General features: G+C 53.0%; 1 protein-coding gene across 1 annotated transcript in view; it reads left to right on the top strand.

The window, feature by feature from the left end:
- Positions 1-27,989, top strand: part of CMIP (c-Maf inducing protein) — a gene marked incomplete at its 5' end in the record, with an annotated part of 76,557 nt that overhangs the window by 32,109 nt on the left and 16,459 nt on the right. Inside the window, 6 exons of the mRNA XM_037040326.1 lie at positions 2,792-2,854; positions 5,441-5,521; positions 10,911-11,014; positions 12,542-12,646; positions 18,873-19,226; positions 27,038-27,103. Coding sequence (XP_036896221.1) covers positions 2,792-2,854; positions 5,441-5,521; positions 10,911-11,014; positions 12,542-12,646; positions 18,873-19,226; positions 27,038-27,103 — 773 coding nt within the window. The remainder of the gene's footprint in view (positions 1-2,791; positions 2,855-5,440; positions 5,522-10,910; positions 11,015-12,541; positions 12,647-18,872; positions 19,227-27,037; positions 27,104-27,989) is intronic.

The raw sequence follows: 27,989 nt of genomic DNA, 5'->3' as shown, positions 1-27,989 counted from the left end.
AAAATTAGCTTTGATTTTGCAAGTATTTCATGAATGTATTTTAACTGAAAAAAAAAATAATTCCCCCATTTCAGCACCCTCTTCAGAGACAGTGTCAGCTGTTTCCCGTGGTGACAAAGCCACACAGACAGACTCCGCTGTGTCTTTGCTTTTTCTTTTTAACATCAATGATGACATGCTGGGTGTGTTGTTCTCTGTTTTTACTTAACAAAATGTCTTGGAAATTCTTTCCAGTCTTTTTGCACATATCTGCCCCAGGGTGTCTCACCTTTGACACTGGTGACATTTGGGGGTGGAGAACCCTTTGTTCTGGGGGCGTCCTGTCACCGTGGGAGGTTGAGCAGCATCCCTGGCCTCCACCCACCGGATGCCAGTAGACCCCCTCCATGACGCTGACAGTTAGAACTAGCCCCATGCGCGCCGACATCCTGGGGGGCAGAGCCACCCCGGGTGAGAACCACTGGCCTGCCCACATTCTCTCTCCTGGCTCAAGAATGTTTTTACTTAATCAGACAACCACTCGGCTAGCTAACTTGGCTCTCCAAGCCTCAGTCTTCTCGGCAGTGAAATGAGGTCTCTCCTACGGGGCCGGGGGGAATGGCTAAAGGAGCTAGTATCCCTAACACGCTCAGCTCATAGAAGAATTCCACAAAAATACATGCTTTTTTATTAATCATACATCTTAAAATTGTCATCATTCTGTGACTGAGGCAGGCCTTTTAACTTCCCTGACCCTTTGTCTCTTTGTCTGTATAAATGGGAGCAGTGACTGCTTTACCTAACCAGTTGTGACGAGGACCAAGTGAGACAGCCTCTGTGGAAGCAGGGGACCCAGGCCTGATGCCCATGTGGGTGCTTAGTTTGTTCCCTCTCCTCCATTCCTTGACTCAGGCCCAGGAAAGAGGGGCTCAGTGTGATAAAGGGCCTCCGCCCAGCGGGGTGCACCCTTCACAGGATCCCTCCTCCCAGAGCTGGGTCAGAGCAACAGAGCCATGGGCCAGACAGAGGCTCCTGTCCCACTGTCCCTGCTGTGATCTCCCCTCTCCCTGTGTTAAGAGGCCAGCACATTGGAAGGGGCAGCACAGCCCCCCCCCAGTGGTCGGACACTGCACCTCACTGTCGGGAGAGCCCCTGCAGTGTGGAAGCGTTGTCTGTCTGCACTGTCCACAGCAGGAGCCACAAGCTTCCTGAGACTGTTGAGCACCTGAAATGTGGTCAGTGGGACCGAAGGACTGCACTCTTAATCTTATTTCATTTAAAATCGTTTTATTTCATATCAGGTAAATTTTGAATAGGCATGTGCACAGCCATGGACAAACATGACCCTGGGCCTGGTCTCCAGTTCTTATCAACCCAGCTGTGGGTGCTACAGCACCTCGCTCCATTCCAGTGACGTCATCTTTCACCTAGGTGCCCTCCCCGACACAATGAGTCCACCGAGGGTCATCTTTTCCTTGTGTCTAGCCACACTTTTCTTTCCCTGGTGCCCCGAGAATAGCAGAAGGCCTTACTGAGAGGTCACTACACATAGCCACGGGCATCGCTCTAGAGGGCAGATGAAGAAGACCCTGTGAAACCATGCACCAGGGTCTGAGCCGCGGCAGGTGGTCATGGGGAGACTGCGCCAACTCGGAGCCCCCTGGGGAGCCGGGCAAAACTGGCACCCCCTGCTGCTGTGCCGGCACAGCCCAAGACGGTCCCCTTGTGGTGGTGTTGGTGACATGCTGTGCTCTTGGCAGTGTGCTTAAGCAAGCCTGAAACACTAAAGCTTCTAGAGCTTTCTCTCATCACATCCCCCTGACACCCCTGTGCATCAGTAACTCTAGTTCCTCCCCCCATTTTATGGACTAGAAGATTAATGCCCAGAGAGGTTGCATTGCCCACCCAAGGTCATACCACCTGGCAGTCTCATTGCTGGGTCCTGGGTCTTCTCTTTCCTAATCATGTGCCCAGTGTGGCAAACAGGAGAAAGTGTGGACTTCACATAGCTGCTAACCACGCAGCAGCTAACACTTGCTGATGGCTGGCGCGGTGCGGGCTCTGGGAGAGGCCCTTGCACCAGCGGTTTTCAAGTGAGGCCAGTTTTGTCCCCCTGGGGGCATTTGGCAATGTCTGGACACACTTCTTCAGTTGTTCCAAATTTTTATTTGATTTGAAATTTAGCAAGTTTATCAAAGCATAAGTTATAAAAGGGACAGAAAAATGGAGAATCAAACACCATTTAGTTCATGGGCCACTGGCACAGGAACGACAGTGGAACCCATGGTTATCGTCCAGCTGGCTTAAGAAGGCTCCCTGAGAAATGTATTCAGGGGACGTTAAATACCAAACGAAGTATATTTGGAGGCATTTTTGATTGTCACCTCTGGGTTAGGCGGCACCTGTGGCATCCAGTGGGTCGAGAACAAGGATGCTGCTAGACTTCCCACAGTGCACCGGGCAGCTGCCACCACAGGAACAGCTGGCCCCAAGTGTCAGCAGTACAAGGCCGAGAAACCCTTGCTCCTGCCTCATAGTCAGGGGTGGTTGGTCCGGGCCGGGGCGGGGGGGGGTGTCAGCAGGTTGTGAAACCCCTCGAGTTACATGCATGTTGTATGTGCGTTTTTCTGGTAGGGGCAGCCCATAGCTTTTATCAACTTCTCAAAGGGAGCCATGCACCCCCCAAATTTAGGCAAACTAGAGGGTAACAAGGAGGTATGCCTTCCGTCATGAGTCCACCCTCTTGTGCAGATACACAGCCCCTGGGTGATTCTTCTAGATTCCGACTGACATTCAGTTCATTGTCTTCCAGGCAATTGCCCCTCTGCTGGAAAACAACCACCCTCCACCAGATCTCTGTGAATTCTTCTGCAAGGTACGGCGTGGCTGCAGCGGTGCTGCGTCTGCTGGACCAGCCCGCTTCTGTGTGTGTGCTGGGGGTTGGCTTGGCACAATTTGCTGAAAACCCAGGCCCCACCAACTGGGGTCAGGGTCCTGGACACAGCCAGCAGGCAAGCCAAGTACCCTGTTCATAAAATTACAGTCCCTTCTCTGTCGGGTGATAACTGAAGCCCAGGGTCCAAACCAGTGGGTCAGGGAGGAGTGTCCAGGTTTTCCTTGAAATGTCTTCGTGGCTGTCTTAGGAGAAGTTTATAGCAGATTTTCTAGGCTCCTGACATCAGAGCTGGGTTATTTTTAGCCAGGGCTTTTCTGAGGACCAGCTGGCCCACAGTGGGGGCCCGGCTCCGGGGCTTTCCTGAGGAGGGAAAGCAGTTGGGATGCCAGGTTAGCTTGGAGGAGCCACGGAGAGGGATACCCGCCTCCAGGGACACAGCGCCAGCCTCTCAGTGGGATTTACAGGGAACAGATCCAGGGCACACTGGGGACCAGGCGTCCCTCACTCTGCCGGCTAGTTCCCTGAATCGGCCCCAGGGCTGAACCAGCACACAATTCAGTTTTGTTCTTTGTTGTCTGATTTTTTAATGTAGTGATTTGTCCTTGGAAAGACTAGGGCCCAGGTCTGCTGCCTCCCAGCACTCCCTGGTCTCATTCCTGATGACTCACCTCTCCTGTGTCTCTTTCCTCCCCTGTGCGTGGCAAAGCCACGTGGAAGGCCTAATGGTTTCTGGAGGAAAGGGGGCTGGGGTATACTTACTGCCCCCACCCCTTGCCCTTCACCCCCAGCCGCTCCACCCTCGGGGAGTGTGCTCTCTCTGTGTTGTCAGGTGACATAAATTTAAGGGAGATGGGATTGTGTTATCCTCTTGGCCCTATCTCTCCATCAGGAGACCTTTCTCAGCAACCCACGGAACAGAGGGTGGGCCCAGCCTGCTGGCCCCAAGTGTCCAGGGTACATTGTTAATGTGGGCAGGTACCAATGTGTGTTTTCCAGTCCAAGCAGGTAAGGTGGGTCCAAGTGGTTGAGCGCCCAACGGTGCAGTTTGTGCCTGTGCGTGTGTGCATTCAGGAGCATGCCCGCACACAGGTAGTGGGCTCCTGTGCTGTATCCAGGTCCCACCCTTGGGGCCACACGAGGGGGAGAAGTAACAGCTTGATGAGCCTGAAGACAAGATGGACCTCCTTGCCCCCAAGCCAGGCAAGGTCAGATAACCCAGTGTATGGGCTCCCGAGAGAATGGCCAGCTGCTCCCCCACCTGTCACTGCATGTTATCTCCTCGCTCAATATTTGGTCCAGTTGACTCTAGACCTGCTTCTCTTTCTCCTTTCAGCCGTAGGATTTCTCCCAGGTCTCATGGTTTATAAACTCGTTCTAGAGCAATGGACCTCTTCAAAGTAAATGGTAGCACAGTTTACAAACCAGTGATACAGCTCTAGTTGGGCGGTTCAGGTGGTCGGAGCCTCGTCCTATACATCAAAGAGGTGGCAGTTCGATCCCCAGTCAGGGTACATACCCAGGTTGCTGGTTCCATCCTGGTCAGGGCTCGTGTGGGAGGCCGCTGATCAGTGTTTCTCTCACATCGATGTTTCTCTTTCTCTCGCTCTCAAATCAATAAACATATCCTTGGTTGAGAATTTAAAAAAAAAACAGTAATGCAGAACAAATGAACCTTTTGGACATTACCTGATAGGACTCTCTATTGGTCCTGGAACAGAGGGCTGCCCTGCTGTTGGAGGGAAAAGTCCGGCTACAGGGGCCTGTGAACCTCCTGGCCGTTCTCCCTTGGGGGTCAGAGTTAGAGTCTCAGTGCCTCACCCTCCAGGAAGCTCTCCAGAGTGGGGAGCTTGAGGGGAACAAACCTCCTCTACCGGGTCCACTCCAGGCCAGCTCTCTGGACACACCGGGTACGCCTCTCCTGCCAGACTTCAAAACTGTCACCCCAAGATCTGAGGAAAAGTTCTGATTTCTAATATCCCAAGTGCACTGTCCTCATCCAGGGCTAGAAGGCTCAGCACCATCAGGCCGGGCAGGTTGTACACGGCTTAGATTGATGGGGCCTTACCTGCTCCAGCTGAAGCCCTTCGATCTGAATTTGAAAACAAAACACCATGTCAACGAGATCAGACAAACTCGAGAGCTGCATTTGGCCTGCCAGCTGACTGCTGCAGCCTAGCGCAGCCGGCAATTGAAGAGTCTCAGAATTTTTAAGATCCTGATGTCCAAACATTGAACTCCTGGTGTTCTGTCACTGATTATTGAGAGACTCCTCTGTTAGACCATGCTCTCGGGCTCTTAGTGCTGCAGAAGTCTGCCTGCACTGTGGAAGGGTCGTGTCAGGCAGAGATACCTTTCCGTACCTCTGAAACAATCTCAGACTGTAAGATCAGAGGAAAAGGCAAACAAATGATCCCATACTCGCCCACTTTTCTTAACCACAAACAAACAAACAGCTAGGCAGCAGGACTCAGCAAGGGAACCCAGGCAGCAGTGCTAAGCTCCCGGCCCCTGAGCCCTGCCAGGGGCCACAGGCTCCACGCTGACTGTGCCTTCCTGTCTCTCCAGCACTGCAGAGAGCGGCCCCGGTCCATGGTGGTCATCGAAGTGTTCACTCCCGTGGTCCAGAGAATCCTCAAGCATAACATGGTGAGTGCCCCCTACCCCTAGACCACCGAGCTGGAGGAGGTGGGCACAAGGCCTTCCCCACTTTTCCCTTTCACAAACATTGTGGGTGGGGTTGGCCACCTGATAGCCAGGGACTGGGGCTGGAATGCGGTTTTCAGTTTGCGTTTTCATATAGCCTGTCCCCCTTGGTTCTGTGTCTTTGTGTGCAGGCAATGGGAAGCATCTTTGCACAGGAGGTAAGAATAACAAAAATAGCACGGCTGGGGTAGAAGAGATGGGTCTCCCGAATGTAGACTCAGAAATCGTGTCTGTAAGGTCCTCCATCTTCAGGGAGCAGGACAAGCTCCTCACTCCTCTGCTGGGGGCTGTCCCTAGGGACATCTTTCTGGCATGCACAGGTTGGAGAGAGAAAACAGAGTGACTATACAGGGAAGAAATCTGATTGCCACCACCTTGGCCAGGTGTTCAAGGCCAGTACCAACAGGGATCAGCCATGGCAATGGCTTGTACCATCTTCACCTCTGGGGTCTCCCTCTCTGCAGCCCACAGCCCCAGTCTCATCAGGAGGGAGACATCAGACCAGCCCTGGTGGAGGGGCCTGCCACCAAACACCTGGCAGCGCTCCTCAAAGCTGTTCGGGGCTGAGGCAATGCCACAGCCTAGAGGACGTGAGGAGACGTGACACCCGAGTGTCACGTGGTATCCTGGATGGGATCCTGAAACAGTAAAGGATGTTAGTGAAACACAGAAGAAATCTGAATAAAGTATGAGCTTTAATTAATTTTTTTTAAAAAAGTGGCAGAATTGAATGGCCCATGTACTGGCACCAGGCACTTAGTGTCGGTGTGGCCCCTTTTGTCCTCCGGTCAGTCCGTGGGAGCAGCAGATCGTTGTTTCCTCCATATTGCACTCGGGAACTGAGGGATGAGTGTAACTACCATCTGCTCACACCTTTTTAGAGCCTGACAGTGTGACATTCAAGCATAAGGTCACTCAGCCCTTAGGACAGCCCATGATCTCCCTTTACAGATGAGACCAGGAAGGCTCCCGGGTACCTCCGGGAACCCATGCATGCACCATGGCGCTGAGGCGCAGGCAGCCCAAAGCCAGGGCCAGTGCTCCGACATGCTCCTCCAGGCCAGCTCCCAGTCCAGACTAAAGTGCGCCTCGATGCCACGCAGGCGTCTGTGCAGAGAAAGAGCAGGCTGGGCCACTGAGCCAGGTGCGAGGTGCCCGTGACCGCTGCCCTGGGCCCCGTCAAGATGTGGCATGTTGAAAACAACCCTGAAAAAGGGTGGCCTGCAAACCGCCTACTTCGTGACGTGGCTTTCCCTGCCTGCACAACATGCCTCTAAAGAGTATTACCTACCCTACCCCCCATGTCAACAGGAGTGGGCATGTGGGACACTGCTATCCCTCCCCTGGCCTGCTCAGGGCAGACATCATTAATGGATGGCAGCAGTCTGCCTGCAGAGTTCAGAGGCAACCTAAGAATCTCTCAACCCAGTGCTCCAGGCAGCCCCTGCCGGTTGAACCACGTCGGCACTCTACGAATACCAAATGCTGTTTACTGTGCTCTGCCCCGAGTGATCACACACCGTAACTGAATTGTTGCCTGCTTCCCAGATCTTTCTTGCTTAGGATGAATGCATTTCTTATTTTCTGAGCACGGGGGAGGGATACTCGATTGTATGCTTTCTCCAGGACAAACAAGGAAACTCCCTGTTTTTTTTTTTTTGGTTCAGGGGCGGTTCTGTCTTGATTTGGGCTTTCATAGTTTCACAGGTGCTCTCTGGCTTCAGCCCTTTGGGAGAAAAGGGTCTCTGATTGTTAACTTTAAAACCGCTGTGGATGGGGCGTGAGTAGAGGGCATACTTTTCAGAGTCCAAAGCAAAGGTTCTGCAGTTTCTTCTGCAAAGGAGCTTCTCCCCTCACCACTGGTCAGGGCCACACCCCGGGGCATGCTTGGCCTGGCCCTGCCTCCCCAGGCACATGAACACCTTTGCGTATTTCATGGGAGACAATAGACTTTAATAAGGTTCTTTGGGGATGCCTGACTTCAAAGGGGAAAATGTCAAAATTCAGGCAGCCTCCCATGGCCTAACCATACAACATCTCCCTTGTATTTGGCCACTTTTATGGGCCTGGAGTGTTGACCGTGTAATAATTTTCTGGATAAAAATCAGAACAGCTACAGGGCAAGTCCAGAATTTACAGCTCTGTTGTGGCCTGGCAGAGACCAGGGACCCTCGGGCCTGAATTCTCACTTTACTTTTGAAGGACTTTCCCTTGCGATCCTCCAGCCTGGGCTGCTGTAAAGCAACTGCTAATGACCCGCACTGTGGGGAGAGCACTGGTCGCCGGCTGAGGGGGCGCAGTCCCTCCAGTGGCTCCTGCCAGGTGGCAGGCCTTGGGTGTCACTCATTTAACTTAAGCTCCTCAAGCTTTGTATTTGGCCATGGGCCGGGTGCACCGTTTTGGAGCTGGGACTCTCAGCCGGTGTGGGGAGTGCAGTCACTGGTTAGTGAGTGTGCCTAGCCTGCCACCAGCCACATGGCTGCCACACAGTGTGACCAGTGACTTCTCTTCACCCTGCATGCAGTGTTTCTCATGAAGGAGGAGTTTGGGAAATGGGAAGAAGCATACACCACCGTGCTGTTCCAGGGTTCCTGAGCTCGCCCTATTCCCAGAGTGTGTCTTTTGGAAATACATCACATGCTCTGATTTCGTGGATAATAAGCACACAGAATTGTAGAGAGAGGTTAAGAGACTCAAAGAATGTTACTCTTTGGGCAGAAATGAGAATTGGATACCAATGGAAGCAGTCCTTCGGCAGGTTCCCCTATAGATTCTCAACAGTATGTTAAACTGTGTCTCCAAGAACGACCATGGTCCTTGTGTCCACGCACCACTCCGTGGAGTGTTCTTGTTGTGCAGAGGAGGCAAGAGGGGGCTGCGGTCTCCAGTGTGGGTGATCTGACCTGCTTTCCGTGGGAAGCATATTTGACTTTTCCAAAGAGGCAAAATGTTCCTCGACCAACTTTCAAAAGACTGTGAAGCCCATATATAATGTTCATTCCCAAGGAAGTGGCCTTGACTACCCAGAAGTCTAATGGCAAAGGGAACTACTGTTAGCAGGGTTCAGCTGAAGCAGTTTTCACAGCATCATAAAGCCTTAGAGGTAGAGGGTGCTTAGGGAACGGTTCCTTCAACCCTCCTTCTCCAGTGGGGACATAGAGGACCTGGCAGCCCAAGGCCACACAGCTTTCCTGTCACTCACTTCCAGGAGAGTAGGGTGCTCAGGGTGTCTCCCTCGATTTGAAACCACAGTCAAGCTTCAGTTGTTTCATCACGCAGGAGCCTCACCTTCTAGCTCAGTGCTCTGTGTGTGTGCATGTGTGTAGCATGTGCACATGTGATACATGTGCGTGCACATACAAGCATACATGTGTATATTTCTTCTGAGCTCTCTCTGGCTTCTGCTGCCCTCCTGACGTGAATGCATAAGGGGTGCATAAGGTAGGAGGGGTACGTCCTACCCGGCCTTTATGAGGGTCCTTGGGTCAGTTAGATTCGTAATGAGAATCTCCACTGGTTTTGTGTTAGATTAGAGTCCTGATTCAGGTTGCTTTTATTCGGTGGGCTTCACTGAGTGGGACAATAGGAGGGACAGCTGAGTCTGGAGATCACCAGGCTGCCCTCTGTCATGCTAGTCAACCTCGTGCCCACACTGTGACTTTCCCCTCCTGACTACTCAAAACCCAGCTCACAGCTTTTGATGTGCAGAAGGAAGCCTCCAGGTCCCTAACTGTACACCTGGGAGTGGACACTAGCCCCCCGCCCCCAAGCTGAGGCTTCTCTCGCCCGCGTTGTGTTTCTTCTGACAAGTCCTGGAGCCAACAGCCTTTCCACTCTTAGCTGAGCTCTGCCCCATCTGCCTCATCAACACGCTGCACTGGGGAAGCTGAGAAAATGTCTGTCTCTAATAACCACCCATTGGAGCAGGCAGGGTCCCTCTGTCCTTGCTCAGTGCCCCTTAATTAGGTTTCAGCTAAGGTGCGATTCAGGCACCCATGCGCTGAGCTGGCTGATGGAGATGGAACGAGCGTCTTGTCCCCTGGGGCTGGGAGCTCGGCCTTTACCTAACATTGGACAGATTATTCCTCCCCCTCCTCCTCCCCCTCCTCCTCCCCCTCCTCCCTGCCTGCGCCTGGGCACTGACCAGCAGCCATGCTCCAGCCACTTCCCCTCCACACTCGCTCACCGCCCAGCACATGGACCTTCCCTTCCAGGCCACCACTCTCACACAATTTTACACAACCCCACGCTGCACGTGTCTCACACACACCCCTCCTCCTACACTAATTTTTCACACACAATTCCTCATGTCCTGTGTCTCACACACTTTCTCCCACACCCCCTGTCACACACAGTCTTCACACATACCTTCTACACTTCATGTCTTACGTTCTGTCTCCACACACACACCTCCCACAACCCACATTTTTCACACACACCCCCTCCCCACACACACACGTATACACCCATACGTGTCCAGTCAGCCCTTTTTGAGCTCATGCATTGTTGTCATCTGCCTTTTTGGTCCCATGTGAGGGTGGCTTTTTAGACAACTAAAGTCATCGAATGCTTCTTAAGTTTAATTGTGGCACACAGTGGGTGGCCGGGGTCAGCTGAGAGGAGGAGGAAGCCAACCTGAGGAGCCCAGGACTGGGAACCATCCCACCTGGCACCATGTCTGGTTTTCGGGCCGCCTCGGCCCTCTCACTTCAGAGAAGGAGCAGGCATCCACTCACCAAAGATGTTGGGGACACAGGGCATTATGTCTGTCCAGGACACCACCTTCGCCTCCTTCATGCCCTCAGGAAGTCCCAAAGCAGCACCCTCAATTGATGGCCTCAGGTTGGGGCACCCTCTGACTTTGCTGTTCTGAGTGGTGGCAGGTAATAGCTCATAGAAAGGAGGGGCCCGCAATTCTCGGGTGGCTGCAGGGGAAGTTTGCAGCCTTCCCAGGCATTCGTGGGCGCCTGGCTCCACATCTGCTGGCCCCTCGCGGCTGTGCAGAAGGGAGGCCCCAGTTTGGCTGTTTTCTGAGCATGACGGTGTGCCATGCTGACGCCACCCAACCACAGGGGTGAGCTGTGTGTGCCAGAAACCCCCTGCGACAGGACGCATTCATTGCTCTCTACCGACAGTCATCAAGGGGTGTAAGCACGAAGCATTATGGGGCCAATTGTTTGAAGGGAAAATGTGTGTGTTTTCTAGAAAGAGGACATGGCTGGGGTCTCCCCACTGTCTTCACACCAGTGGCTCCAGGCAGAGCGGGTCCCCTCACCAGTCTCCTGGCCTGCTCTGCAAGTGTGTCCCAACTCCTCTTCTGTTCTCTCTGCAGGACTTCGGCAAGTGCCCACGACTGAGGCTGTTTACTCAGGAGTACATCCTTGCCTTGAACGAGCTCAATGCGGGGATGGAAGTGGTGAAGAAGTTCATTCAGAGGTGGGTCTCCCGGCTGGCACCCTCCCTACCCTGGCCTGCAAGCCAGCGTTCCTTCTCTCCCAGAACCACAAGCTCCACAGACGCCCAGAGGGGCACCACGGATGTTCAGAGGCTGTGAGCGTCTCTTCCTCTGTGAGGGTCTCCTGGAGCCTCCTGACCATGTGCAGTCTGAGGCACTTACATGCTGCGTGACACTGAGCCAGTTAGGTGCTGTACCTCTGGTCCTGTTTCCCCCACACAGGGGTTGTTGAGCGATTACGTAAGGGGGTACATGAGGCAGTCCCTGGCATAATACCTGAGGCCCAGGAGGAGCTCAGGGAATAGTAATAGTTCTGAGTAATGTGAGTACATCCTTGGGCTGTGGGTGCCAGGCGCGCAGGAAGCGATCCCCTGTGGTCTCAGGCAGTCCCCACGGGGGACTTTAAGAGCTATCTTTCAACACTGGCCAAAAGGAAGCCAAATATTCTGGTTCTTACTCCCTTTCGGAGTTTGGGGGGGGGGTTAGTTTTGCTTTGATTTTTAGATATTTTTCTCTGTGCCTTAGTTTCCTCCTCCATAAACGAGAATCGTAATACCTACTCCATCCAGTTAATGTGAGGGATTTGGCAATCTGACTCACAGAAACACCAAGAATTAGGCACAAACGGGATGGGAGTACCAGTACTCATTGTCATGATTCTTCTTATTTGTGAAGAGAGTCAGAATGGCCTGGCCAGGCCCGTTCTGAAGCCACGTGCCTCCCAAGCAAACTTCCCTGCAGCTCACCAGGCGTTTCCAAAGCAGACGATGTGCCTTTCTCCCAGAGTCCGGGTGACGCAGGGCCCCTGTCAAGTACCCGGTTAAGGTTTATAAAATTGTTTAGGTCGGGCCTGGCTCAGTCCCAGTGGCCACAGTGGTTTTTCCAGGAATGGTACAGGTATTATCCCCAGGCCCCACACTGCCCCATTTTGCAGATAAGAAAGCTGAGGCAGCCATGATTAATAACAATGGCTACGTTTAAGGGGGCCTTAGCAACTGTGTTCCAGACCCCATGCTAGGTCAGCAGGACCATAATAATTTTTCTTCCAAAGTAGGGCACTTTTGAGAGTAAAATGGGGTATTGACAGTAATTATTTCAGAACCTCCAGCCGTAAATGTGACTTTCCCAGGCCACGTGGCCATTGTATGCTAAGTCTTCCCACACATTAGACAATTGGGTGTTTACTGTTACCCATTAGGGAGGGGGCCGCCGTTGTCCCCATTTTATAACTAAGTAAACTGAGAGTGGCGCGTTTAAGTAGTGTGCTACGGCCGCTCAGCTGCACTTGATCCCAGATGCCCGGGACCTGGAGCTCACGGCCTGGAGCCTAGTTCTCTGTTGCCTGTACAGGGCAGGGCTAGGACCCAAATCCTGGCGTTGCCACCTCCCCACAGAAGGCTCAGAGGGCTCCCCCAGTGACCTCCTCACGCTGTACCCCGTCTCCCCCGACCTCCCTGCTGTGGGCGCCATCCTGCAGCTGCCTCACCCTGTCCTCTGTTCTTTTCCAGCATGCATGGCCCCACAGGGCACTGCCCTCACCCCCGGGTCCTGCCCAACCTGGTGGCTGTGTGCCTGGCTGCCATCTACTCCTGCTATGAAGAGTTCATCAACAGGTCAGTCACCACCACCACCACCGGGAGGGCCTGGGTGGGAGCACACTGCCACCCCAGGTGGGGACAGTGAGAGGCCGACTCACCAAGCATGGGAGGTAGAGCAGCCTCCGCCAGTCCGGCCTCCAGTGTGTTGGCTACGTGTGCTCACTGAGTCCAGGGCCCGGAACCCAGGCATGTCACTGGAAAAGCAGACACTGTGAAAGAGCCCTGGCAGCTGCACGGCAGTGGTGCTGACCTGGCTTCAGGGGCAAGAGTTTTATTCTGAGATTTCTCACTACATGGCACATGTGACACATTGGGGCCTGGGTGGGTGTGCGTGCATGTATGAGGGAATGTGCACACATGTGGGTGTGCATATGGGGTGTTTGTGTGTGAAAGAGTGCACATGTAGGTGTGTGTGGTGCCCACATGTGTGAGTGTGCAAGCGTCTGTCCAGTGGTGGCTATAAAGTTTGCTCCCTCTTCGCCCGTCTTCATAAACACAGATTTTGCCTGTGTATATCTTGAGGGCCCACTGTGTGCCAGGCATAGCTGTTGTTGCTGCGGGTAAAAGAGAGCACAGACTCCCCCTCAGAGCTTGTCCTCTGCTGGGGGAGATAACGTACAAGTAAATATGCGGGATCATGTCAGATAGTAGGCAATACTGTGAAAACAATAAAATTCAGCCATGACTGGAAAGCAGGCACAACAGGGCCACTGTCTTGTTTCCCCCGCGGCTTCGGGACAAACCTTACTAGGGAAGTAAGCCCGGAAAGCACTGGGGAGGAGGACAGATGGTAGAAACTGGAGCCTGTGTTCATAAGCAGTGACCACCGTGGGCCCCTGTGCATCCCCACTGGCCGTCCTGGGAGACCGTGTGGAGCGCGTCTTTTGTTCCTCTGAGGGATGGTGACGCTGGGTGGTTACTTACCCGTTCCCTTTCTGCCTTAATTGAGGATTGCTCCAGGGATGGAGTGACGCAGATGCCACTAGTTTGCGTAGAACTTTCGACAGTGACCTCTGGGGTCACTGTGGAGGATACGCTGTGCAGGGTAGAGATGGCATCGCTGCAGCCGCCCTGTCTGTCATTCAGGTGGCACACTGCCCAACTCCGGGAGGAACAAGGAGCTGGGGATACAGTGGGAATGTATTTCAGACCTTAAAGAAAAGGCACTAGAACATTCTGAGTCACTGAAAACCTGTACAGATGGGGCTTCTACAACAAATACTGTACTTTGAGGTCTTGGGGGAAGAGCCACAAATGAACCTTAATAAGGGGGTATTTTCTTATGATGGCTTGAGAAGGGAGGGTGACCATTTGTAATGTCCTCAGCCCCAGGCCCTGCTATTCAAAGGGACCATGTCCATCTTGAATCATTTCCCTGTTCAGAAAGAGGTGACAGTGTCCTTGAAGCCAGAACATGCAGATGTCATGCTGATCACTCCCAAGTGCCTGTGAGAGACCCTGTAACATGTTACATTTCAGTGAAAAAGGTGGTCAGAGGGTAGTGCATGGCCTGTATAGTCATCCCAGCCTTCCTGTGTACACTGATGGTCACTTGCCCTTGACCTCATGCACTCTAGCCCAAGAGCTGGCTGATCTGATCTGCACACATTTCAAACTCAGGCCTCCCCAGGAGGCAGGAAAAGCAAGAGGAGGCCACACACAAACACACACACACACACATGCTCAGGCTCTTTTTCCTTCTGAAGCCTCTGGCTCATCCCAGCCTGCTTGGGCCCTCTTCCTGGATACTGAGCTGGGACTCGGTGCAGGACAGGGGCCAGAGCAGGAAACCACACACCCAAGTTTTCCCTTTGTGTCTCCACAGCCCTGCCAGGGTGCCCCGGAGCAGGGTTTCCCTGACTTAGGAGCAGGAGGGCAGAAAGGATGCTGGAAATCTCCCTCCCAGTGCCCATCCCAGGGGAAGGGAGGTGGAAGGAACCAGGATGAGGAAACGCACACACCGTTGTAGTTAGGGGACTGGGGACAGCAAGAACCAGCGTGCCTCCTTCTCTCATTCACTCAGTACTCGTTTAGTGAGGGCCCATTAAGTGCCAGGTGTTGGAGGTGCAAGTGCACCCATGGATGGGACCCCTGTGCTCCCAGACCAGGTGATGTAGCAGTGGGTGGGGTGTGAGTAAGCAGATGGTTACAGTACAGTTTGGTCAGCAACGTGATGGCAGAAGCCAGAGGCGTCATTAACATGGTCTCTGGCAGGGAGTCTTAACTCTGGCTGTGTATCAGAGTCACCTGGGGAGGCTTTACAAAAATCAGAGCATAAAACTGAGCATACACCTACTCTATGATCCAGCTCCTCATAGCTTTTGGTATATTAATCAGAAGATATAGGTACAGGGATGTTTATTGCTGCATTATTTCTGATAGTGCAAAACTGCAATCTGCCTCAATGCCAATGTCCTACGACAGGAGAATGGATAAATAAGTTATGATCTGTTCTCAAAAGCCATACTGTATATAGTAGCAAGAATTAATGAACTCATGCAACCAACCCACAGCCACAATAGTAGATAAAAGAAGTCAGACCCAAAAGATACGTAGAGTGTGATTCTTTTCCCTTCAAGTTCAAGAACATGCACAATGAATCTGTGGAGATAGAGCCAGAATAGTGGCCACCTTTAGGGTGGGGAGTTAGATGGAAAAGCATGAGAGAAGCTTCTGGGCTTCTGGAAGTATTTCACATCTTGATCTGGGCCAGTGGTTCTCAACTGCGGGCAACTTTTACCTCGAGGGGATACTCGGCAGTGTCTGGAGACATTTTTCAGTTGCCACCACTTGAGCAAAGGGAGGGGTGCTGCTGGCCTCTAGCAGGTGGGAGTCAAGGACACTGCTGAACGTGTCACCAGGTGCGGAGCAGTCCCCATCAGAGAATTACCAGAATTTTCTGGCCCAAAGTGGCAGTGGTGCCAAGATGGAGGAATCCTGATCTGGTGGGTGGTTATTAGACGGAAATGTGTAAAAACTCACAAGGCTCTGCACCTACAATTTACACATTTGACTATTCTAAGTTATACCCACATATGCTGGGGCCCTGTTCCATTTGGAAGCACACCCCTTCCCAATTCCACAGTCAGTGGCACGTTGGTGGCTTGAATTTGGTCATCATAGGAGTATTTACACCAAGGAAATTGGCCAACACTACAAAAGCCAAGGCAGTTGGCTTTCTTTTTCAGCATACTGCTGGTTGTATCTCCATATCTAGTGGAAAAAGGGATGTCACAGCCCCACCCACTGCATTCTGATTGGATTGGGATGGCCCTTGCATTGGATTCTTCTGTTTTATTTTAACTCCCCAGACAAGTCAAGGTCATGGCCAGAGTTGAGAACCCCTTCTCTCAGGAAAAGTGAGGAAGGGATCCTTCAGGGAGGTGATGTTTAAGTTGAGACCTTCTAGCTATCAACAAGGTAAGAGACAGGATGAGGTGATCCATGCAGAGAGAACAGAAGATACAAAGGCCTGGCAGGGCAGGTGGAGTTGCCATTAGTCACATTTTTCTACCTATGGTCCTTAACCAGTTGCTTCAGGATCCCCCAGTCTGCTTTCCGGGCAAGCTCCTTGGCTGATCTGCTCCATCCTAAAGATGAAGGGCCACAGCAGGGGAGGAAGTGACTATAGCAAAGGCTAGGGGCGGGGGGGGGGGGATAGCAAAAGGTGATGCTGGAGAAGAGGGCTGGCCATGGACAGACTTGTGCTGTCAGATTCAGCAGGTCTGGGGCAGGGCCCGAGACTCTGCTTGTCTCACAGACTCCCAGTTGTGCAAATGCTGCTGTTCAGGGACCATGCTTTCGGTGCAGAACTCTGCCGAGGTTTCACTTGTGGAGTTTTCATTCTGAGTGTTGGGTTTTAAGTGTGGAAGGGACCAAATTCCTCTCTGGCAGCAGCTGCACAGAGGATGGACTAGAGGGGCAAGCATGACGTTGGGGGAATTGCAAGCCACTGTGGTTATAACCAGGTGCCCCAGGTGGAGGCACAGAGAGGTGGAGGCAGGTCTTGCTGCCTCCTGCGCAGACCCCCTCGGAGCCCATGGTAGTTTGAGTTCCAAGTGATGCCATCAGTTCCTCCAGGAAATCACCGAAGGGCCACAGTCTTGCAAGACCTTTCCCAGGCTCAGGTTGGTCCAGCTCTGTAGGGCAGTCCCTGGAAGAGAAAGCCCGTGTTGTCCTCAGGGCCTGTCGGCGGTGCTCTCTGTGGTACACCATGTACTCGCACACAAAAGAGCAGACAGCTTGACCCAGGTTAGCATGGCTCACTGGAAAATCACCCGCTCTGCGCCAAACAGCCTTGAAAATCCACTTTTAAATCCCAGCAAAGGCAAACAAAGGGAAATGGAGTGTTGAGCATTTCAGCAGCAAATTAGCTCCGAACCCATAGCCCTCCCCCTACGGACCACACACACAATTTTCCATCAACCATAGAATTTTCGGACTTTGGCCCGTGGTTTTTGTTTTTCCCCCAGCAAAGTTTCAAGCGTATTTATCAAACATCCTTGGTGGGCTCAGCTCAGGCCTGGGCTGTAGTGCATGCTTGATAAATTCAGCTCCTCTGTGTGTGTTGGGTTTTACTTCTGCGCTCAGTCCATCCTTGTGCCTAGGGAGAGCGTACATCTTTGGAAGCACAGGGCACATGCGTGTGGCACATTTAGGGAGAGACTGCAAGCTGTTTGTGTTCATACCATTGTGTTCCAAGTCTCTTGGAGCAGCGGGCTCAACCTTGACTGCACACACAGGGTGTCTAGACCACAACCAGAGACTTCACTCTAATTGGGCTTCAGGATGTTGAGACACACCACAAGGGACACTGGTGTCCAGCTGGGGATGGAAAGTTCTGGTTCAGAAGCAGGGTAAGGGTGGCAGGTAGAAGAAATCAGAGCAGACTTCATGGAGGAGGAGACTTGCATATGGGATATTAGAAGCCACAGTGGTGGTGAGGGGCCTGGCCTTTGTAGTGTGAGACCTTGTATCAAATCCCAGACCCTTCCACTTAATAAGCCCTATGATCAAGGGTAGGTCATTTGACCTCTGGGCACCTCTTTCCTCACCCAAAACATGGAAATGGTAATATTGCTATTCAGGGATATCTGAGAAGTCTGTGTAATAGCACTCAGCACTGGGCCAGCCCTGGGGCATCGACAAGGGAAACCCATTGCTTGAGTTACCTTCAGTCTGATGTGCCTCCAGGTAATGTTTGGAAGTGCTCAGTGAGGAAGTGCTTTATCCAGCCTCAAGGCACTAATGTCATTGTGTCCCAGCCTAGCGTTTCCCAGAGAAACCCGACATCAGTGATGCGTAGAGCCCCTTCTCACTCAGCACCCTGCACAGTCATCACTCCTTCAGGTGGCTGCAGGTGCGGTGCGGCGTGGGGGGCGGGGGCGGGGTGCTGCCGACCACAGAGACCTGCGTGCTCCAGGAGTTTGGGATTCTGGGGTTTGGGATCTCCTTGAAGTGGATTCCCGGGTGGAGAGCAGAGGCTGAGCCCTCGCACCTGGCGGGGATGGGGTAGCAGAGGTGGGACCTGAGCCTCACCCTGAAGGACATAGTGCTTCAGGAGGAGAAGGGGGCACTTAGATTATTGGAAGAAACCAGAAGCAAAATTGTTTAGTTACAGGGGTGTCCAACCTGCAGCCCACAGGCCACATGCAGCCCAGGATGGCTGTGAATGCAGCCCAACACAAAATCATAAATTTACTTACAATATTATGAGATTCTTTTGTGATTACATGTCACAATGTATTTAATGTGTGGCCCAAGACAATTCCTCTTCTTCCCGTGTGGCCCAGAGATGCCAAAAGGTTGGACACTCCTGGACTGTAGGTCTCATAGGTGCGTCAGGAAGGTGGCCAGGGAAGACATCTTGATGGAGCTACCTCATAGAGGTTAACATTCACTCATCCATTCAACAAATATGTGTTGAGCACCTACTGTGTGCAGGGACTACAGCATGTGCTTTAGGGACAGACAGCTGGGTTTGGATGCCATTTCCACCCCTCCCTGTCTTGAGACCATGAACAAGGCACTTTCCCAGGCTGAGCCTCAGCTTCCTCACTTGTGGACTGGGAACCAAGGGCATTAGCTTGTAGCATATGCCATGGAGGTTCAGGGAGGCATTTAGCATGGTGGAGCCTGGCTTGTCAGAAGCACTCACTGGGTCTTGTAGCTCACAGCTGTCAGGACTTTAGGGCGGCATGCTACCACCTGCAATCACACACCCCTCCACCTCTTCCCCCAGTCGTGACAATTCCCCCAGCCTGAAGGAGATCCGGAATGGCTGCCAGCAGCCCTGCGACCGGAAGCCCACCTTACCTCTGCGCCTTCTGCACCCCAGCCCGGACCTGGTGTCTCAGGAAGCCACGCTGTCCGAGGCGCGGCTCAAGTCGGTGGTCGTGGCCTCCAGCGAGATCCACGTGGAGGTGGAGCACACCAGCACTGCCAAGCCGGCGCTGACGGCCAGCGCGGGCAACGATAGCGAGCCCAACCTCATCGACTGCCTCATGGTCAGCCCTGCCTGCAGCACCATGAGCATCGAGCTGGGCCCCCAGGCTGACCGCACGCTCGGCTGCTACGTGGAAATCCTCAAGCTGCTGTGAGTGTCCCTTCTACGTGCCTGTCCCCAGTGGGGTGTGGGAAGGCCTTCTCTTTGCTGTCCATATTCACCAATTTGAGGCATGCAAGGGTGGGCATGCTGAGTGTGCACACTTGAATTGGGGTGTGGGAACATGTGAGTGTGGGTGCAGAGATGCAAGGTGTGAGGGCACAGGTTTTGGGTGTGCATACATGTATGCTGCAGTGTCTGGGCACATGTATAGGTATGTACAGAAGCATACGTGTGTGTATAAGCTAGAGAATATATGTGTCTGTGCATGAGCGCACAGGTACCCAAGGGTATCTGTGAGTCTGTGAACCTTTGCGCATTGTGTGGGGTGTGGGTTCATTCTGAGTTTATGTGTGTCATTGTGTGTGTGAATGACTGTGAATGTGTGGTGTGACAGGACATGTGTGCCTGAGCATGTGTATGTGTGTAAGTGTACAAGCATGGGCATAGGGGCACTGTGCTGCTTTTGTGCATGAGTGGCTGTGAGTGCATACATGTGAGTATGAGCATTTAAACACGAGAGTTGGAGTGTTTGTGTCTCTGTGTTTGTGTCAGTATGCCTGTGCACCAGCATGTGAGTGTGTTGTGTGATCTATGCATGCCATGTGGGCTCGGTGTGGGTGTCCATAAAGGGAGTATTTTTTTAGAAACTGGCCCTATGGGTTGATCTGAGGATCAGACCCCCTGACTCTTCCTTGTGAGTCTCTGATGGGCAGCGGGGAGGTGCGTGCGGCTCGGGCCCGTGCAGTCCTGTATGGTGGGAAGAGGTCTGAGTGAGGAGCCAGGAGACCTGGTCTGAGTTGGGTGTTTTGGGCCTGTCCTTGCGCCTCTCGGTTTTGTAATTCCAGAATGGGGGGTGGTGTTAATCTTTGATCCCCTAGGAGTCTTTGCAGTTCTGCCATTCACACTCAGACTCATCCCAAATGCCCAGAACCACGTACCTTGCCATGTATTGAGCACCTACTGTGTGCAGGGACTACAGTATGTGCTTTAGGGACAGACAGCTGGGTTTGGATGCCATTTCCACCCCTCCCTGTCTTGAGACCATGAACAAGGCACTTTCCCAGGCTGAGCTTCAGTTTCCTCACTTGTGGACTGGGAACCAAGGGCACTGGCTTGTAGCATATGCCATGGAGGTTCAGGGAGGCATTTAGCATGCCTCCAGGGAGGCATCTCAGCCCCCGGTGGAGAACCTGGGCTGAGCTCTGTGGTCCCATGGACCAGCGTGGTCCAGAAAACTTCACAAATGCCTTCCCCAATCGCTCCCACAAGTCCTGTCCTTCAGAACAGAGCTCAGCCCTGCTCTCAGGACCTGGTCCAGAGGTTGGCACTGCCAGGTGCAGTCATTGGTGGGTGGTGGGCTTTTCAGAGGGGTTGAGGCATGGGATGACAGTGTGGCCACATCCAACTGAGTTATGGTCCCTGTCTGAAGCCAGGGCCCCGGGATGCAGGGGGAGGCCTGGCTCCAGGGGCTCGTCAGTGTTGCCAGGGTTTTACTGAGTCTCCAAGGCTATTGTACATTCTGCAACATTAGCTCTGCCTCTGTCATCAATGTGTTGCTGCCTGGAGTGCACTCAGCATCCACAGGGGTGGAGGCAGCCTGCCGGTGCCTGGCATCTGGGCGATGCCTCGGGTGCCCCCGTGCCCCCAAAGCAGGGCTTGTGGTGTCTGTGAAGATGAACACACACAGGTGTACACACCCACACACATCACGCAGCGGCTTCTTGTGCTTTAACAGGAGAATGTGGATGCAGCATCCGCAAACACTTCCTCTGCCCCGTTCAGTCCCTGAGAGGAGAGCGAGGCCTCCTGGGAGGTTGGTTTCAGCCTCGCCCATGCTTCTAGCCGCAGAGGCCAGCTGAGGGCACAACTGCATTTAATGACAGCCCACCCCACCCTACCTCACCTCCTCACAGTTGCCAAAGGAAATTCCAAATTATGCTCTGAAAGCTTCTCCTAGAACACACCTCAGTCCCTTCAAGGTATGGGGGCAGCTCCAGTTTCTCCCAGGAGTGGGTGGTCAGCCATGGCCCTCGTATCCTCCCCACCTTGGCTGAAGCAGGGCCCCCCAGGCCAGAGACGGCCCAGCTCTCCACCTCGGCCCCCGACTCTGGCTGTTTTCCGCAGACACCTGGAACTCCCAGGCCCCCTGCTGGCTTGGGCCTTGGCTCATATTTCTCATTAAACACTAAGGGTTTGAGTTTCATCATGCAGTTCACACACGTCTTTTTTCCTTCTTCATAAACATGCTCATGAATGAGGACTCTGTTCTTCCTGATCTGCTTCCAGACCTCCTGCCTGCCCGCATCACCCAGCTGCCCGGGTGCGAGTAGGGGTCAGGCGCCCGGTCAGGGGCCGCCCGCTGGGAACCGGAGGTGTTCTGACGGATGTGCAGAGCTCAGAACAATGTCTGGGCCTGGTAACTCCTTTTCTAGCAGCTTTCCTTCTCCAGCTCTGCTGCCTGCTTGAATCACTGGCCCACTAGAAGGCCTAGGACACATTGGGTCCCCAGCAGCTCAAAGCATTCCAACATATGATATGTCAGGAAAGAGCGCAGATTTGGAGCCAGACTGCAGGGTTCAAAGGCCACAGATATATCAGTATTGGCCTATAACCTTGGGCGACTTACTTGCCTTTTCTAAGTAACAGCTGCCTCTGGGCGTTAGAGTGGGGTGGCAGGCATGGCCCTGGGCGCCTGACAGGTGTAGACACCGCAAATGGGAGTTACTGCGCTTCCTGAGTACAGCTGTTTCCTCTATTTTAAGACACCATTGAGAGTAAGATGCTTCGTTGACTTCATACTAATACTTGAGAGGACATAAAAGACAAATATATTCAAAGCACACTCACTCAGGTCTGAGTGGTAAGAAGCATGCATCTGGGAACTTAGGGAATACAACTGTAGGACATTTGCTGTGTAATTGTGAGCAGCAGAATTCTGCTCCTCTCGCCCTCAGTTTTCTTGTCTGTAAAATGGGTGTCTTTCTCAGGGGCCTGCTGTGGGAATTTAATGACATGGGGCCTTTCCAGGCTGGCCCAGTGCTGGTTCTTAGTAAGAGTAGACTGCTGTTATCAGTAGGGGTACTCCCTGAATGAGAGTTACGTGTGAGGAATGAAAGAGCAGAGGCTCTAAAGTGGCATTGAGGAGTCTTAAGAGGACATTTTGCAGGGGCACAGGAAGCCAGAGTTGGCACCCTGGCCCAGCCTGCCAACCCTATGCATCAGAGGAGGCCCCGCTGGTCCCCCAATGTGAGCATCACGGCCCTCCCCACAGCCGGGGCCCTGAAACGCCCAGTCCTCTCGTTAGCCCAGTCCCCTCGTTACCGTCATTACAGTTTCACACCTCTGAGAAGGACCGTAAGCCTCTAAAAGTTCCCTGGAGACGCTGAAAAAGGAAGGCTGTTCCCAATGCAAGCCAGGTTGCTGCTGAAAGCGTCGCCTTTTGAGGCCCAGGCTGGCTGGTCTGACGGAAAGAACCTGGACGTGGAAGCTGGACAGAGCAGACTTGGGTCCGTGGTAGTTTGGAGTCCAGCTCTTAGTCTGCTGGGCACCTGCACATAATCCATGTCCTTATTTACCCATCTACTTCTACATTCCTTTATCAAGCATTTACTGCACTCCTCAGTGGGGCCGGGCTCTCTGCCATGTGCCGGGGTCCCAACTGACCTTCTCTCAGTCCCTCTGAATCTGGGAGTACCAACTGCTGAGGGCAGTGGCATCACCTGCCCAGTGGGACAGACTATGGGAAGCCACTGGCCACAGGTGAGGCCACAGGTAAGGGGATACTCTTGTTTCCAGGGAGAGAAAAAAGTGGCTTTCGTGAGGGAGACGTGAGCATATCTACTCACTCAGATCAGCTCAAATCTGGCTACTTGCTATTTTTCCAAAGACCTGGATATTAAAAGAGGCCCAATGGACTGGAGGTCAGTTGGAAGATGCCCCAGCCATCAGGGGCTGTTGGGGAAATTCAGATGGATGTGGGTTTGTCCTCATGACTGGGAGGTGGAACTAGAATGCAGAAGGTGCGCGCCAGGAGGGACAAAGGAGACGAACATCACCCAGCAGAGTCCTGCCTGTGGAAGAACCGCCCCAGCCAGATGCCACAGGGAAGAGGGACTGATTGGGAGCTTGGGAACCCTGTTGGTGACCTGTAGCAGGTGTCCAGGCCTCTCTGGACATCCTATTCTTATCCGTAAATGGGGGTTCTGGAGCTACCCTGACCCCATAAATGGAATGCTCAAGGCACTTCACCTGTTCTCCCTTTCCTTGCTGAGCCCAGGGAAGGCTTAGCTGTCTTGTCTCCTTCCTGGGGTTGAGTGGTGAGACCACTCATAGCCAGGCCTGCTTGTCTCACCAACCCTGAGGCTGGCACTGCTCTCCAGGTGTTCATGGCAGGTGCTCTGCTGGCCATAGGGTTCCCTTGCCCTGTCCCTTGGGCCTGGCCAGCTGGCCAGTCCCCAGGCACCTAGTCTCCCACCCTCTGCCCAGCACACCCTCTGGGCATGCTCAAACTGGTCAAACTGGGTGTTTGGAGCAGGGACAGGAACCACCTGCAGACTTGGACCTACACTAGGCAGAGGTGAGAAGGAAGTCTGTCTGCCTCTTCCTTTCTTCGCCCCACGGCCGCTTTCTTGGTCCTGTGTGAGTTTCCATAATGGAGCTGCCAGGCAGCCAAGATCCAGGCTGGAGAGACGTTGGAGGGAGAGGGCTTCTACCCAGACCCCTGCCCTGGACTCAGCCTCAGCCTTCCACTGAGCTTAGCACCTGGGGACATGGAACAAGCTTGTCAAGATCCCTCCCCACTCAGCAATGAACCCTGGGCTGGGCCTGTCACTGCCCTGGATGGAGCCCAGTGCACCCACCCACTGGGCACAACATCTGTCTGATTGCAGGTGATTCGAAGTCTCCTTAGGGCTTTCTGCATTAATGGTTTTTACAAGTAACATTAAGGCAAAAGAAAAACTAGTAAAGCGCCCTTTTTGATAAAGGGAAATGGCCTTTCCTCACAGGTAGATGCAGGGGACACAAGACGTCACGTAGGTCAGAGGGTGGGAGCACAGGTACAGGAGCCAGGCTCTCGAGTGTGGGCCAGCGTGTTCTTCTCTGTAGAATGGGGACGCATTTCCAGGAGGAACACCTGGGCCAGTCCACATGTGTGCGTGGAATAGGACAGGCACTGTCCAGAATGTTTGTTACTATCTTCAGGTTTCCTGGAAACCAGGAGTCAGTCAGTGACGGGATGTGGGAGGGGAGGGACTTGAAGGGGAGACCAGCTAGCTGCAAACATGACCCCCTCCCCACAGAAAGCATACAGGTGTTGGGTCACGGAGAGTCTCTGTGTCCTGATGTGCATCCCACAGGCCTCTGAGCACCTGCACCCAGCCACCCATGGTGGGCATAGAGCATGTGTCCAGCCTTGGGCACTGGGGCCCACGGAATCCTTGCTCCGTACCTCCTAGCTGCCTGCACTCTTGGGTCACTGAGGTGCTCGGGGCCTCGCTCTCGCACCTGCAAAGTAGGTGTGATTCTCTCTTTTCCTTTAGTGGCTGTTTTGAGGATTAAGTGGGCAAGTTCATGCCCAGCACACAGCCTAGTGAGTGCTTAGTACACCTCCGCCAGTAGCTCTGCAGTGCTTAGCTCAAGCCATCAGGCTTTCCTAGGAATTCTCTTCTGCATGTCCGGCATTTGAGCCTTTCCTCAGGACCCCGAGGGTGTGAGCTGGATTCCGAAGGCTGCCGCTTTATCTCTGTGTATTTGGAGGAAGGCAGGGTGGGAAGGTGCTCACCCGGGAGTTATCTGAACTGTCCATTGTTGATGAAGGCGCGTGTGGGTTCTGGGGGTGGAAAGGTTCTACCGACTCTTTTTTGGCCTAAAGCACAGGTAGACATGTGGCACATAAACATGTACAGTATGTTGGGAGAACAATTAGTAAGATATATCAAGAAAACTCCTTGGGCAGGGAGCGGAGAGCAGGGGGCATCAGGGTGCCAGATGATGAGAAGAAGCTCGAGAAGTACTGAATTCTAAACGTGAAGGAATTCTGGGGCCACAGGACCAGGAATTGGGCGTGAGGACTGACCTGGAAGTGAGTGAACACCCGGTGCCGGGGGAAGGCCTGCCTGTCCTCCGGTGGAGGCGCAGCCGTGCCCCACGTGTTCTCTCCTGTGTCCTGACCCTCCCGGCTTCTCGGGGCAGTTGGCAGAAGACGCCACTCCCACCAAGCTGTGCTGGTGGGAGGGGGAAGCAGCCCTGCTGACTCCACAGCGGCCTCCAGAAGCTGTTGCTGCCCTCCCCGTGACCTTCTCGTGGCACGGCTCTAGTCCCTTTGGCCACTTAACCACGTCTCACTTGTCAAAGGGACTCCTGTCTGCCGTGGGGCCAATTCCATGAGCTAGTAGGTCCCAGCACACTGTGGGAGCCCAGCACATCGCAGCTGGTTTCTCATGAGCCATTGCTGTGTCGGCCTCAGTTTCCTCATCTGTAAAGTGAGGCCACTCCTATAATCGTACTCTATAATAATACTGTATTAATTATATAAACGTGGAATAATCATAACCATTGTGAAGAGTAAATGAACAGAGGTAAAGCTTTTAGCATGATGCAGAGTGCGTGTACACCATGCTGACCAAAGTGTCGCTGCTATTATTTTTCCAGTGGCATTGTTATCACCACCATTGGTGTCATTACTGCCATCAGCAGTGGCTGTGAAAGAAAGCTGTTATCTGGACATAGAATACANATCGTACTCTATAATAATACTGTATTAATTATATAAACGTAGAATAATCATAACCATTGTGAAGAGTAAATGAACACAGGTAAAGCTTTTAGCATGATGCCTAGTGCGTGTACACCATGCTGACCAAAGTGTCGCTGCTATTATTTTTCCAGTGGCATTGTTATCACCACCATTGGTGTCATTACTGCCATCAGCAGTGGCTGTGAAAGAAAGCCATTATCTGGACATAGAATACCGGTGTCCAGTGACTCAGAAGGGTTGACCCACACTATTGTACAAACGAAGGGCCTGCAATTTTTATTCTTTACGATCGATCAGTTCTGGTCAATGAGAGATGAGAATGGCTTTGCGTCCCCAACCTGACCCCCTCCCTGGTTTTAGCCTGCCCGGTTTCCATAACAAAATGACACAGGCCAGGCCGCTTAAACAGCAGAAATGTATTTTCTGGAGGCTGGAGCTGTGAAATTAAGGTGTGGGTGGGGTTGGTCTCCACGACCATTCTCTTTGGCCTGTTGATGGCCACATTCTCTCTGTGTTCGCACGTGGTCATCCCTTTGAGTGTGGCTGTGTTCTGATCTCTTGTTATAAGGCCACCGGTCACATCAGATCGGCCTGTACCCATGTGACCTCGTTTCACCTTAATCACTTCTCAGAAGGCCGTCTCCAGACCCAGCCCATTCTGAGGCACCGGAATGTTAGGACTACTTCAGTGTATGAATGTGGGGGGTGAAATGAAGTGTGACACATTTCAGCCCACAACACCCCTGATAGTTCAAAAGATGGAACAGTGACCCCCCGTAGCCTAGGTTCAGAGGCCAGGAGGGGTGAAATTCTGGGGAGCGGTGCCAGCCCCTTCAGGACAGGTTCTGCCCATCAGGCCTCACAGCCACACTGTCAACGTCAGCTGCTTGTCCTCCCAGCTGCCCGAGCGCTGAGGTGGTTGGAGCAGAGCTGGTGCCATGTGAGTCTCTGACAGACTCTTGCACCATCTTTGGCCACTGTGACGACCCGCTGTGCACCTCTCCTTGTTCGGACCATCCTGACGTCACCCTTCTCTTTCTAGGTCGGACTACGATGACTGGAGACCATCTCTGGCCAGCTTGCTTCAACCCATTCCATTCCCCAAAGAGTAAGTCCCATCTCCCCTCTGACCTGTGAGAGAACCTCAGTCACCCTGAGTCCTTGGCAGGGGACTAGTCACATGACAGGATGCACCAGGAACACCAGGGGCTGTGGGAGGTGGAGATTGGTTCTCAGCTCTGGGACCCCTGGGGGGCACCCCCCTCTAAAAAATGGGGAAACCACCTCATTGCGTCCTTAGGACTAAGTTGAGAAAGCAGGCAGAGCCATGCGTGGTTTTTATTATGTACCAGGCGGGGGGACAGAATACCTGCCTCTGCTAGCACTCTCCGAGGCAACAGTGAAAAAATGCATGTGGAACCACTCCATATGCCCGATGGTGTATGCTGAAAGCTGTCTTATTATGTCCATTATGAGTATCATTAGCTCATGTTCCCCAGTGAGTTGACCAGAAATGGGCCTTTTGTCTCTCTATTGCCAGCCCTTACCCCAATATTGAATTTATCACAGCCAAACAGGGAGAAATCTGCCTGATGGGTAATGGCCTGAGAAGGTTTGTCTAAACCAGGCCCTAAAATGCCTCCAGGTCTCTATTTCGTAGATGTGAAGAAGCCAGGCCTCAGGAGGCAGCTGGGGCTCTCTCAGGAGCCCATTAACGAGCCTGTGTTTATGAAATATGGCTCTCTGAGGGGGACATTACACTCAGTAATTGCCCCATTTGCTGGCTCGGCTGGTCCCTGGGGCCCCTAGGACCCGAGACCGGAGAAATCTGACTCCTGAGAGCTGCTGCCGTCTCCAAAGAGCAGTGATGTCATTGGCTACACCACAGCCCTGGGGACCCTCGACGGTGGGCCCATGATGCAATTCACTTGGAGGACACTGATCGTCCCTGAATGTCAGCCAAATATGCAGCCTTAATTAGTGTGGCTGTACCT

This window comes from Sturnira hondurensis, unplaced genomic scaffold, assembly GCF_014824575.4.
Source record: "Sturnira hondurensis isolate 20B ecotype Veracruz unplaced genomic scaffold, ASM1482457v3 Scaffold0002597, whole genome shotgun sequence".
Classification (NCBI taxonomy): domain Eukaryota; kingdom Metazoa; phylum Chordata; class Mammalia; order Chiroptera; family Phyllostomidae; genus Sturnira; species Sturnira hondurensis.
Note: the sequence above shows the minus strand (reverse complement) of the source record. Positions and strands in the feature narration are given on the sequence as shown.